Raw genomic sequence first — 14,614 nt, forward strand, 5'->3', positions numbered from 1 at the left:
CTGACCGCCCACCCCTCTCAGCCAGAAAGCCCAAGCCTCCTGTCAAAAATAAACTATCTCAACTGTTGGAAAGGTTTGGAACAATTTTCTCTTGCCTACTCAAGCTTTGGCAAGCTCATTCTTAGAGATCACAAATAGTAAAAAGATGTGAGTTATGGCAAGTTTCCAATCTTAGTGAGGATGATGTGAATGATGTTTAAATGCCCCCTCAGAGATATTAACATTTAGTTCTGTCACTCTCAATTATTCTTGTGTAGCCGTCACTCAGTAGCTGTTCACTCTTGCCCTCCAAGAATATTTGATCTTGGTATTAAGCTTATAGAGCTGGTGTATAAATCTAATAGTAATGAGTTCAAATCTCACCATGACAAATTATGCAAATACATTTACAGCTCTGGTAGAAAGATCAACTATAAAAGCTGCTGGAATGTTATTGCATCAAATTAGTTCACTAATGTTCTTGAAGGAATGGAATCTTGTTTGCTCAATTAAAAACTCATTCCCACACCAAGGATGTAATTTAATCTTGCTCCTGGGAATGGTCTGTAGAACTGAGTACAGAATTATAAGGGAAAGCAGGGCAAGTGCACATTGCCTTTTGGTGCTATGCAGTTAACACAATTAGGAACAGGGAAAATGGGTCTTTGAGGCCCTTAAGTGATCGATTAAGTGCCATTTAAGTTCCTTTGCCCACTACCACTCTGTCGGTAGCATATCAGCACTCTGCCATGTGGAAAGATCATTTCGTAAAAGCAGCTCTGCTCCCTGTAGGTTCAGTAAGGATGGTGGGTCCTCCTGCTTGCTAGTCTCTGACCCATGGAAACATCTCTCTGTTGCAGGAGAGCCTCACTGAGGTACTGCAGTCGGCTTGAGATGGAAATGTTGGCCAGGAAACTCCACTACTGAAGTGGCAGGCGACTGCGGACAGAACGTAGGTGATCTGTAAAGCAGTCGCTCAGTCTGCGTTTCGTCTCCCCAGTGTAGACGAGAGTAGGAATCCAGTAGCCTAGCTTAACTGAAGCGCAAGGAAATTGCTGCTTCATCTGAAAGGTGTGACTGGAGCCTTGAATGATGAGGAGGGGGCAGATAAATGAGTAAATAGCACACATTCTATGCTTGCATGGAAAGCTGCTGTGGGGGTATGGGGATGTGTTGGGAATGGAGGAGGAGGAATGAGCTAGTGTATCCCCAGATGGTACAGTCCCTGCTAAAAGCTGAGAAAGGGGAGGACGGAACATGTATCTGCAAAACACTGGAGGAGCTGAAAATAGCGGCGAATAATCCTTTGGATGCAGATTCTGGTGGGGTGGATAGTGAGGATCAGGGATCCTACTGGTGTTGGGGCTTCCAGTTGCCTTTCATTTCAATAGACCACCATGCTCCCTGACCTCCAGTTCTGGCTCCAGCCTGCTACAGTGCTCCGGCTAGAAAAATGGCATCTCATTTTCCATTTGGGGATCTTGCAGCCTTCACGACTTAATATCACATTCAATAATTTAAAAACCTGAACATTTTCCTCAGTGTCCTTTATCCACCCCCACACCTCAGGCCCCATCATGGCATGGGCTGTTTTCAGTATAGCCAACCCATTTTCACCCATTTATGGTGTGCCTATTAGTAGCTCATTCTCCCTGGCATACCATCATCATGTTCCTAAAGAACTTTGGTAAATCAGATGGGTTTCTATACAACAAATAATTATAATTGGTTGTTGCTGTTCAGGGACAAGTTTTACATTGTAGATATTTTTGAATCACCTACTCTGAGAAGTTATTAGATACCCCTAGAGCAGATGAGACTTGAACCTGAGGTTCCTGGTTCTGAGGTAGGGACACTACCATTACACCACATGAAGCTGCTAGTTTTATACTGAATATTTAAAAATTATCAGGTGCAATGTGGGATTGTGGATACTATGGAAAACTTAGCACAGCCAATCCACATAGCCTGCACATCTTTGGACTGTGAGAGGAAACCAGAGCACCCAGAGAAATCCACACAGAATCAGGGAGAATGTGCAAACTTCACACAGACAGACACCTGAGGCTGGAATCAAACCCAGGTCCCTGGCGCTGTGAGGCACCAATACTAACCACTGAGCTACCATGCCACACCATTCGCCATTCTAAACATGCCACAATGAAAGCACCCATTATTCAAAGTGTGCATATAATTAGAAAATGAGATTATATGAATGTAAAATTATTATAGAACATTTTTCTATCTGGAGCCTGATTTACTTATTGGTCATTAAAATTGAAAGAACTCACATAGTTCAACTTACTGTTAAATTAACTAGTGAACCAGCTAATTTTGAAGCAATCAACTAAATAGACATTCATGTCATTGGCTCATAATTCATTCTGTTCCAAATGTTAAGGAGTTATTTATTGCAAAGCATTCACAAAGAATATTCCACTTACCAGCGGATAGAAACAGTCCACCTCCTGCTTTGTAGAGCTTATGATTAGGAAATGGGACTGCACAGATGATGACAAAGCCTCCTACTATGACAGCAATGATACCCAACATCATGAACACTGACCAGAAACCACGGTAAACTGAAAATACAAACAACAACAATTAAATTTAGGATCAGATTGTAAAAACAAATATAGTATAGGGTTATCTCACAGTAATAGCCTATTGTCTATCTAGGAATGTTTATTGATCCATTTTTGTTTTGTGCATATTTATTTTTCTGTTTTTGTTTTGTAATTTATTTACTGATCATTATTCTGTAATTCTTTATTGACTATTGTTTTGTGTTTATCTATACTGTGTAATAATGCATTATTAAACTGTGTGGCATACCAACTCAAATTGGATATGAACTGATGTGGTGGGAAAAGACCAATTATAAACATTGACAATAATGAACAATAGGAGGAACTGTGATACTGTAAAATTCATAACTTTAATAACTTCATGAATTGAAAGAACTCTCTATAAAATAAACTTAATGGACAAGGACAAACTGTTGTACAGCATTTGGAAGCAATTCGTCACCTCTGCAAAAAGAAGGAATCGAAGCTACATAAATAAAACTGTTTGAACAACTGCTTGACAGCTGGCTGCCTTATGCCAAAAGGATACGTTATTATCCTGCAGAATAATTTAAGGAATTAACTGCAGGAACGTTGTGTTGTCAGACAGGCAATCAATGCCAAATGTAACAAGGAGCAGGGAAGCCACTTCTGATAAGAAGGCAAGCTGCAGACTTGATGTTTCCAGAGGTGGAGTCAATATTGTGGATAAAAAAATCTAAAGGACCATCAACAATGTCACACCATAAACTTGAAGGGCAGAAAATATGATCAGAATTCAACTCTAGGATTCTTCAGTAGCAGAACTTTGAAGAACGACACTGTCCAAGAATTGAACCCTAAACATTAGAGCCTGTTTGTTGGAATTATAGCTAAATTCCACTATTAATTGAGGAATAGCCAAGTTGGATTATGAGGGTTAAGTTGTATTACTTGAGTGGTTTTATATTAATTGCTACATATAATAAAGTTTAATTTGTTTCAATATTTGATTGCCTTTGAGTTAATAAGTAACTAAATTAAAAGTAGTTGTGATAATTTACACACAACACTATTTTGTCATAAATGTTATAATCTGAAATACATATTATATCTTCAGTGGAATTCGATGGCAAATCACATAAATAAGATTGTAGATAGGGTTTAAAATGAATTAATTGGAAGTGAAAAGTTAAATTAAAGGGAAGGTTAAAAAAATCAAAACAAAATTATCAGTGGTGCAAAGTAGTGAAGAGGTAAATAATAATCAAAGTGTGAATAAGCAAGGTACAGAACATACATGCAGAGGTGTTCAATAGAAATTCAAACCAAAGTAATAATGGGAATAAGTCAAATCTTAAAATTCTTCATCTGAATGCTTACAGTATTTGTAATGAGATGGATCAATTGATGGCAATAACAGAAATAAATGAAAATGACTTTATAGCTTTTACAGAGACATGAATACAAGGTGAACAAGACTGGAATTCAATATTCAAGGATATGCAATGTTACTGAAGTATAGGCAAAAAAAGGAAATAAGGTTGTGTAGCTTTGTTAATAAAGGAGTAATCATGAAGTGAAGTGATATTGTTGTGATGGATCATGATGTGGATGTTGGATGGAAATAAGAAATAGCAAGGAAACAAAGTCATGGTGGGAGTCATCTAATGATCCTGAAGAGATGCCAAACTACAGGACAATATATAAATCAGGAAATGATGGAAGTGTGTAAGAAGAGCACTGCGATTGTCATGGTTGATTTTATTTGCTTATAGACAAAATAAATCATATGGACAAGAGTGACATGAAGATGAATTGGCAGAGAACATTAGGGATTTTTTATAGCAGTACATTCAGAAACTACCTAGGAACATGTTATTTTAGATCTAGTAATTAATAATGAGGTAGGAGAACTAAGAGATCTCACAGTTAAGGATCCTATAGGGGTAGCCATCAAAACATGGCAGAATTTCACTTCACTTCAACACACCACTGTGTCCCCTGGCCAATATCTCTGTCTCAGGCTTTCTGTACTGCTCTAGTGAAGCTTAGTGCAAGATGGAAGAGCACCTCATTTTGGGAACATTACAACCTTCTAGACCTAATATCAGTTTCAATAACTTTAGGGCTGGAGGCACCTTCTCCAACCCCCACACACACCAGTCCTTGTTCTCACATGGTCTGCTATTACACACAACCCATTGTTGTATCCCCATTAGCAGCTATTCATTCACCTAGGTTAATAATTATTCACTCCTTTGAAAGGCCAACTGGTCTTCTCTCTTTAAACCTGAAATAGTATCTCTGATTTCTCTCCACAGACGCTGCCAGACCTGCAGAGCTTTACAAATATATCCCATATGCCTTCCTAAGCATTTTATCTACCTGTCCTGTTGCCAAGTGGACCAGTGGACATGTATGCACTGCTCCTTGACATGCAAAGCTGCATTCTGTTATAGCAATGTTCCTCAGTGCTTCTGAGGATGCCCTTGTATTGGGGATAATGTTTTCGCATGGATCGAGAATTAGTTTACACACAGAAGATAGAGACTCAGGATTGGTCTTTTTCAGGTTGGAAACATGTTAGTATTGGAGTGCTACAGTGATCAGTTCTGGGATTTCAAATACTTACTATATTAATGATTGGAGAAGGGTTCAGAGTATAAAGTATTCAAATCTGTTGGTAATACAAACATAGGTGGGAGAGTATGTTGCAATGAGGACATAAGGAATCTCCAAGGGGTTGTACTGAGGTTGAGTGAATGGGCAAAAACTTGGCAAATGGAATTTAATGTAGGAAAGTGTGAGGTCATGCACTCTAGTAAGAAAAATCAAAAGGCAGATTATTATTTAAATGCAGAGAGACACCAATAAAGTACAACACAGAGCATAAAACTCAAAATGTTAGCATTCAGGTGCCGCAAGTAATTAAGAAAGCAAATGGAGTTTTTGTCTTTATTGCTGGGGGATTGGAGTTTAAAAGTAAGGAAATCTTATTACAATTGTATAGAGAGTTGGTGAGGCTGTACCTGGAGTACTGTGCACAGCTTTGGTGCTTGTATTTAAGAAAGGATGAACTGGCATTGGAGACAGTTCAAAAGAGATTCACTAGGTTGATTACTAAGATGAAGGAGTTGATTTAATAAAAGCAGCAAAACACATTAGGTTTTTATTCCTTAGAGTTTAAAAGAATAGGGGATGATCTTATTGAAACATACAATGTTCTAAGAGAGCTTGCCAGGGGAGATATTAAGATATTTCCTCCAGTGGAGAAATCCTTATGGAATCATAGAATCCCTACAGCACAGAAAGAGTCATTCTGTCCACCAAGTCTGCACCAATCCTCCAAACAGCATCCCACCCAGACCCTTACTCTGTCCCTGTAACCCTGCTATCTTGAACTAGGGCACATAGAAATTTGAATTCAGTTTAAAAAAATCAAAATTTAAAAGCTCATCCTAATGGCATTGGTATAACCCTTGTTGGTTTTCATAAAAACTCATCTGGTTCACTAATGCCTTTTTGAGAAGGAAATCTGCTATCTTAACCTGGTCTGACCCATATGTGACTCCAATGTGATTAACTCTTAACTGCCCTCTGAGCAAGTAGCAATGGGCAATAAATGATAGTCATGTCAGTGATGCCCACATTCCTTGATTGAATAAAGTAACTGTGCATTTTTAGAAAGAGTGTCTGTGATCAGAAAGTGTATAGAATTATGAGCTGCTATAATGCAGCCTTGCAGTGTCAAGGAGTGCTGCATAGATTCTTGCTGATGATCCTTTACATGCTGAATTCACCAACTGTAGAAACTAAAATATCATTGGTGGCAGTGTTTCAATGGTTAGCGCTGCTGCCTCACAGCGCTTGGGACCTGGGTTTGATTCCAGCCTCAGGCAACTGCGTGTGAAGTTTGCATATTCTCCCTATGTCTGCGTGGGTTTCCTCCAGGTGCTCCTGTTGTCTTCCACAGTCCAAAGATGTGCAGATTAGGTGGATTGGCCATGCTAAATTGCCCATGGTATCCAGGGATGTGCAGGCTAGGTGGATTAACCATGGGGAATGCAGAGTTACTGTGATAGGGTGGGTCTGGGTGGGATGCTCCTTGGAGGGTCGTGTGGACTCGATGAGTCAAATGGCTGGTCCACATTATAGGGATTCTATGATTTCCTTAAAGAAAGGAAGGGGGATATTTACAGTCACTCCAGGCTGTTTTTCATGTATGCATACCTGTTACAGTGGTGTTGAAAAAAGACTTTGAGCATGTCAGTCATTTTCTCAGCTAGAAAGCTATGGACTTACAACACCAAATAATACCACAAAGCAGGAACATGTCAAAAGGGACCATTACCCAAAAGAGAGGCATGCTTTTCTATTAAGCAAAATAAGTAATTCACAAGTTGTGAATATATTACTGACTTTTATCTGATTTATAATTCAGATGACTTTTTTTATACTTAATTAATGAAATTATAGGCAGTTACAAAGGTTGCTACAGCTTAAATAGGTATGATTACTTTGGCAACAATGAGCGTTTAAAACAACCAACTTGAACTGTGGCTGGTAAAGATATATTGAAATATACAGAATCTAATCTTGCAAAGTAATATGAACGCCTGTACTTCTACATTTTTGTAAAAATACTTTCAACTTAGATTATTCTTAGCATTTGAATTAAATAACTAACAGGTCTGTGGCATTTTTCTAATAATTTATGTTAACAAATGCAAACAGACAAATACAAAGTTTTCATCAAAATATGTAAATATTTGTCAGAAAATATTCATTTACAATCTTAACTGATAATGCTGTAAAACTTATTTTGATTATCACAGTTTCTAATATACACTTGCTGGTTATTTGTGAATAACTTGAAATGTGAGACCAAAACACAAAGATCTGAGGGCTCCTGTTGACAAATCAATGACAAATTCATGATAACTGTAAAACATCCTAGAGTGATATGAAGTTTGTAATCTCATTGTACTTTTAGTGACAGAAGCAAACAAGTGCATTATTCTTATGGCTTATAACTGCCGAAAATCTGATTCACTTATGATCATTGCCAATACCTGCCAATTAATCAAGAAATTCCTATGATTCCATGTAAGGTGATCTATTTACTTACTGATAGCAGTCTCATAGGCAGTGGAGTTGTATGTCTCTGTTGTCAGAGGGAACGGAAGGAGATAGGCGTGCATACAATATTTCAAAGGAGGTTGGTTAGCTATGTAATAAAAAAGTAAATAGTGTGAAATGCATTTGTTAATTATAAAAATCCTACAAAACATACAGCAACTGCTGTTGATAAACAGGTTACGATTGATAGTTATCAAAATATGCTATCAGATAATAACATATGAACTCAACACATTTATCAAATGTCCACAGTGTTACTTTAACAGAGGCTATAATTATTTAAAACCTGCCTCATATGAACAGGTTAAACATTTGTAAAATTATATACCATATTGCTGATAAACAAAAAGCTTTCTTCATTAAATTATGTTGATTTAATTATACTTAGCATACATGAAATATATTCAGAGGTTTGCACACTTGTTTGCAAAATAAGTATTATATCTCAAGTCATAAAAGTCAAACTATTTTCCCAGATTCAGCAAATAGTAGATCCATAATATAATTTTATATTAATACTATTTTTAATGATGTTAAGAACTGATTCCCCCTAAAAACTGTCACAGTATTTTAAATAATAAGCATGAATGTCAATTATGCAGCAAGCCACATTTCACAGCAACAATTTTCCTATGTGGACACTCCTTGATTGACAATTGTAACTATGTTTCCCGATATAAGCGTTCCCTTGTAATGTGGCAAATGATTATTGTACATGTCACCATACCCATTATAATTTGGAAGTGCCGGTGTTGGACTGGGGTGTACAAATTTTAAAAATCAACAATACCAGGTTATAGCCAACAGGTTTATTTGGAAGCACTAGCTTTCTGAGCACTGCTCCTTTATCAGGTGGTTGCTTTGTTTATTAGCCTTTTCACCCTTTCATTGGCACTGAAGACCACAAAAGCCCAGGTAGCTATTCTTCAGAAAGCCAAAGTGAAGACTTGTCAGAAGAACCTAATTATAGCATACTTCTCCCTCTTCCTCTTGTTTTGTGCCAGAATAGGATGAGTAAGTATCTAATGACAGGGAGCAAAGCAGCGCCCTACTTAACAAACAATGTAAATTGAGGTACCACTATGCCATAACATTTCAGGATTGAGATGGAAGGAAGTGTTCTAGTTGATACACAGAGCATCAATGAGTGGAAGGAAATGCTGAGCAGTGGATCTTGTTTTTCCAGAAGACCCAGTCATACTCATTCTCTTCTGTTAAACCATGAGTTTGGACCTCAGAGGACACCAAAAGTGGCATGTTAGCTTAGGTTAAAGCATCATTGTGGATATCGATATGCAGTTAATTTTGTAAATTCCATGTGCAATTCAATGTTATGGCAATACTTGGGAAGTGGATTCTAAAGTAGAGTTAAATGGATTAACAGGAACATACTGTCTCTGAAATCCTGCTGTCTCATTTTTGAAGACCTCTCACTTTCCAACTGTGCCTTTACCTGCGAATACTCTCCCCCAGTCAATTATTGAAAGTTCCTGCCTAATAATGTCAAAATTAGCCTTACTCCAAATTAGAACTTCAACTTTTACAGCAGGTTTATCCTTTTCCATAAGTATATTAAAAATAACAGAACTATGATCACTGAACCCAAAGTGTTCCCGCACCTGCCATGCACTATTTCTCCTGTTGGTATATACACATAGAGTCATAGAGTCATAGAGTCATAGAGATGTACAGCACAGAAACAGACCCTTTGGTCCAACTTGTCCATGCCGACCAGATATCCCAACCCAATCTAGTCTCATCTGCCAGCACCTGGCCCATATCCCTCCAAACCCTTCCTATTCATATAACTATCCAGATACCTTTTAAAGGTTGCAATTGTACCAGCCTCCACCATGTCCTCTGGCAGCTCATTCCATACACGCACCAACCTCTGAGTGAAAAAGTTGCCCCTTAGGTCTATTTTATATCTTTTCCCTCTCACCCTAAACCTATGCCCTCTAGTTCTGGATTCCCCCACCCCAGAGAAAAGACTTTGTCTATTTATTCTATCCATGCACCTCATGATTTTGTAAACCTCCATAAGGTCTCTTCTCAGCATCCAACACTCTAGGGAAAACAGCCCCAGCCTATTCAACCTCTCCTATAACTCAAATCCTCCAACCCTGGCAACATCCTTGTAAATCTTTTCTGAACCCTTTCAAGTTTCACAACATCTTTCCAATAGGAAGGACACCAGAATTGCAGGCAATATTCCAACAGTGGCCTAACCAATGTCCTGTACAGCCACAACATGACCTCCCAACTGCTGTACTCAATACTCTGACCTACATAAAGGAAAGCATACCAAACACCTTCTTCACTATCCTATCTACATGCGACTCAATTTTCAAGGAGCTATGAACCTGCATTCCAAAGTCTCTTTGTTCAGCAACACTCCCTAGGATCTTACCATTAAGAGTATAAGTCCTGCTAAGATTTGCTTTCCCAAAATGCACCTTGCATTTATCTAAATTAAATCCCATCTGCCACTTCTCAGCCCATTGGCACATCTGAACAAGATCCCGTTGTAATCTGAGATAATCTTCTTCGCTGTCCACTACATCTCCAAGTTTGGTGTCATCTGTAAACTTACTAACTATATATAAATGATGAAAAGTAGAGCACCAATCCTTGTGGAACTCCATTGGTCACAGGCCTCCAATCTGAAAAACAGCCCTCCGCCACCACTCTCTGTCTTCTACCTTTGAGCCAGTTCTGTATCCAAATGGTTAGTTCTCCCTGAATTCCATGAGATCTAACCTTGCTAATCAGTCTCCCATGGGGAACATTGTCAAATACCTTACTGAAGTCCAAATAGATCATGTCTACCGCTCTGCCCTCATCAGTCCTCTTTGTTATTTCTTCAAAGAACTCAACCAAGTTTGTGAGACATGATTTCCCATGTATAAAGCCATGTTGACTATCCCTAATCAGCCCTTGCATTTCCAAATACACGTATATCCTGTCCTTCAGGATTCCGTCCAACAACTTGGTCTACAGTTCCCTGGCTTGTCCTTACCACCTTTCTTAAGCAGTGGCACCACGTTAGCCAACCTCCAGTCTTCCGGCACCTCACCTGTGACTATCGATGATACAAATATCTCAGTAAAAGGCCTAGCCTCCCACAGAGGTCTATGGTACACCTGATCACGTCTTGGGGATTTATCCACTTTTATGCTTTTCAAGACATTTAGCACGTCCTCCTCTGTAATATGGACATTTTGCAAGATGTCACACCATCTATTTCCCTACATTCTATATCTTCCATGTCCTTTTCCACAGTAAATACTGATGCAAAACGCTCGTTTAGTATCTTCCACATCTTCTGTGGTTCCACACAAAGGCCGCCTTGCTGATCTTTGAGGGGCCCTATTCTCTCCCTAGCTACCTTTTTGTCCTTAAAGTATTTGTAAAAACCCTTTGGATTCACCTTAACTCTATTTGCCAAAGCTATCTCATGTCCCCTTTTGCCCTCCTGATTTCTCTCTTAAGTATACTCCTACTACCTTTATACTCTTCTAAGGATTCACTCGATCTATCCTGTCTATACCTGACATATGCTTCCTTTTTTTTCACCCATCCCTCAATTTCATTAGTCATCCAGCATTCCCTATACCTAGCAGCTTTTCCTTTCACCCTAACAGGAATATACTTTCTTTGGAATCTCATTATTTCATTTCTGAAGGCTTCCTATTTTCCAGACATCCCTTTAACTGGGAACATCTGCGCCCAATCAAATTTTGAAAGTTCTTGCCTAATACCGTCAAAATTGGCCTTTCTCCAATTTAGAACTTCAACTTTTAGATCTGGTCTATCCTTTTCCATCACTATTTTAAAACAAATAGAATTATGGTCGCTGGCCCCAAAGTGCTCCCCCACTGACACCTCAGTCACCTGCCCTGCCTTATTTCCCAAGAGTAGATCAAGTTTTGCACCTTCTCTAGTACAAGAGAAGAAATTTTTCTTGTACACACTTAACAAATTCTTTTTCATCTAAACCTTTAACACTATGGCAGTCCCAGTCTATGTTTGGAAAGTTAAAATCCCCTACCATAACCACCCTATTATTCTTCCAGATAACTGAGATCTCCTTCCAAGTTTGTTTCTCAATTTCCCTCTGACTATTGGGGGGTCTATAATACAATCCCAATAAGGTGATCATCCCTTTCTTTTTTCTCACTTCCACCCAAATAATTTTCCTGGATGTATTTTTTGGGAATATCCTCTCTCAGTACAGCTGTAATGCTATCCCTTATCAAAAATGCCACCCCACCCTCCTCTCTTACCTTGCTTTCTGTCCTTCCTGTAGCACTTGTATCCTGGAACAATAAGCTGCCAGTCCTGTCCATCCCTGAGCCATGTAATTGCTATGATATCCCAGTCCCATGTTCCTAACCATGCCCTGAGTTCATCTGTCTTCCCTGTTAGGCCTCTTGCATTGAAATAAATGCAGTTTAATTTATCAGTCCTACCTTGTCCCTGCCTGCCCTGACTGTCTGACTCACCTCTGTTCTCAACTGTACCAGTCTCAGATTGAAATCTTTCCTCACTATCTCCCTGGGTCCCACCCCCCACCTTACTAGCTTAAGTCCTCCTGAGCAGCTCTAGCAAATATCCCTGCCAGTATATTAGTCCCCTTCCAATTTAGGTGCAATCTGTCCTTCTTGTACAGATCACTTCTACCCCAAAACAGCTTCCAATGATCCAAAAATGTGAACCCTTCTCCCATACACCAGCTCCTCAGCCATGCATTGATCTGCTCTATCCTCCTATTCCTGCCCTCACTAGCTCGTAGCACTGGGAGTAATCCAGATGTTATTACTCTCGAGTACATCCTTTTTAAATTCCTGTCTAACTCTCTGTATTCTCACTTCAGAATCTCAACCTTTTCCCTTCCTATGTCATTGGTTCCATTGTGTACAATGACCTCCTGCTGGGCCCTCCCCCTCTTGAGAACATTCTGCACCCTCTCTGAGACATCTTTGATCCGAGGTCTGTCTGTACCTTGGACTAGAGAGTCCCCTAAGACAATCGATTGCTTTGAACCCGACATACCTCTCATTACATTACAGTCAGTCTCAATACCGGAAATTTGGCTGTTTGTCCTACGTTCCCCCGAGAATCCATCACCCCCTATACTTTCCAAATCAGCATACTGGTTTGAAATGGGGATAGCCATGGAAGACTCCTGTACTACCTTCCTACCTCTCTTACCTTTCTTGAAGTTAACCCATCTATGTGACTGTATCTGAGACTTGCCCCACTTGCTATAACTGCCATCCATCACACCCCCTCGCTCTTGTAAATTCCTCATTGCCTCTAACTGCCTCTCCAACTGATCCATTTGATTTGATAGGATTCACAATCAATGGCACTTATTGCAGATATAATCCTCAGTAACCCATAAACTCTCCCTAAATTCCCACATCCGACAAGAAGAGCGTATCACTCTACTCAGGGCCATTTTTGCTTCTTTCAATCTACAGACCCAGAAAATAGCACTGTCTTATTCCTCTACAAAACACTGCTCCAGGTTAAATTAATACTTATGGCTTATATTTTAAGTTTAATCAAGAGACATAGCTCAGTAAAACATAATATTAAGAAATAACCCACTCTACTCACAAGTGCAGACTTATTTTAAGACCACGCTTAAAACATCCACTTATCTATTTCTGTGCTCCAACCTCTCCAAAAAGTTCCTCCAAGATCAGTTCTGAATTTCACTGTTTATTAATTTTCCTAGATGCACTCTGATGTCCAGCGATACATGAAGTCAACAGCAAAGGCAGTAACTGCTAACTGTGTCAGTTAGCAATGTGGGTTTCTTTCTCTCACTCTCTCTCTCTCTCCTGAACTGACCTCACCATGTGCTTCCTTTGTCTGTTCTTCTTCCTTTTAAAACAGCTGTTGTTTTTGACTCTTTTTTTCCAAAGTTCTAAAGTTGACTCTTTTTTGACTCTTTTTTTCCAAAGTTCCAAATTTGTAATTTCACATTCAGTCAGCTGTGAAAGTGCACTACTTGTTCCTCTGACCTCCCCATATTGTTGTTCTCCAAAAACTTTGTTTCCTGTCCCCTCTCTTTCCTCCCATTTGAAGTATTATTATTGTTATTGATCTTTCTTTATAACATTCCAAAATCGATATAAGATTCATTAAATCAGTAATTACTTCTCCCACAAAGGAGCAGCACTTAAAGCCACGGTAAGTATTTCTAAATGCTCTGTTATTACACCTTATATAATAGACTCTAGCATTTTGCCAATAACTTAGATTAGATTACTTACAGTGTGGAAACAGGCCCTTCGGCCCAACAAGTCCACACCAACCCACCGAAGCGCAATCCACCCATGCTCCTACATTTACCCCTCACCTAACACTACACCTGACCTGCACATCTTTGGACTGTGGGAGGAAACCGGAGCACCCGGAGGAAACCCACGCAGACACTGGGAGAACGTGCAAACTCCACACAGTCAGTTGCCTGAGGTGGGAATTGAACCCGGGTCTCTGGCGCTGTGAGGCAGCTGTGCTAACCACTGTGCCACCGTGCCACCCACTTGTTAAGATGACTGCTCTATAATTACCTGCTTTTGTCTCCTTCACTTCTAAACTAAAGTTGTTATATGAAGGGGCCTGTGGTATGGGGGTGGGTAAAGGACAAGGAAGGAGGTGATCAGTTTCTAAAATTATTGAACTCCCTATTGAGTCTTGAAGGCTGCAGGGTCCCCAAGGGGAAATGAGATGCTGTTCTTCCAGTTTGCGCTGAGTCTCACTGGAGTACTCCCACAGGTACAGGACAATGATGTTGGCTAGGGAACACGGTGGTGTATTGAAATGGCAGGTAACTGGAAACTTGGGTTCATTTTTGCTGGGCAGAACTTAAGTGTTCAGCAAAGCAGTTGTTCAGTCTGTGTTTCGTCTCCCCAGTGTGGAGGAGACCACAT

At 39.6% G+C, this 14,614-nt stretch overlaps 1 protein-coding gene across 1 annotated transcript in view; it reads right to left on the reverse strand.

The window, feature by feature from the left end:
- tmem182a (transmembrane protein 182a) overlaps window positions 1-14,614 on the reverse strand; it is a 50,011-nt gene that overhangs the window by 13,403 nt on the left and 21,994 nt on the right. The window contains exons 3-4 of the mRNA XM_072577593.1: window positions 7,657-7,755; window positions 2,424-2,561 (exon numbers count right to left, since the gene is read on the reverse strand). Coding sequence (XP_072433694.1) covers window positions 2,424-2,561; window positions 7,657-7,755 — 237 coding nt within the window. The remainder of the gene's footprint in view (window positions 1-2,423; window positions 2,562-7,656; window positions 7,756-14,614) is intronic.

This window comes from Chiloscyllium punctatum, chromosome 9, assembly GCF_047496795.1.
Source record: "Chiloscyllium punctatum isolate Juve2018m chromosome 9, sChiPun1.3, whole genome shotgun sequence".
NCBI classification, from domain to species: Eukaryota; Metazoa; Chordata; class Chondrichthyes; order Orectolobiformes; family Hemiscylliidae; genus Chiloscyllium; species Chiloscyllium punctatum.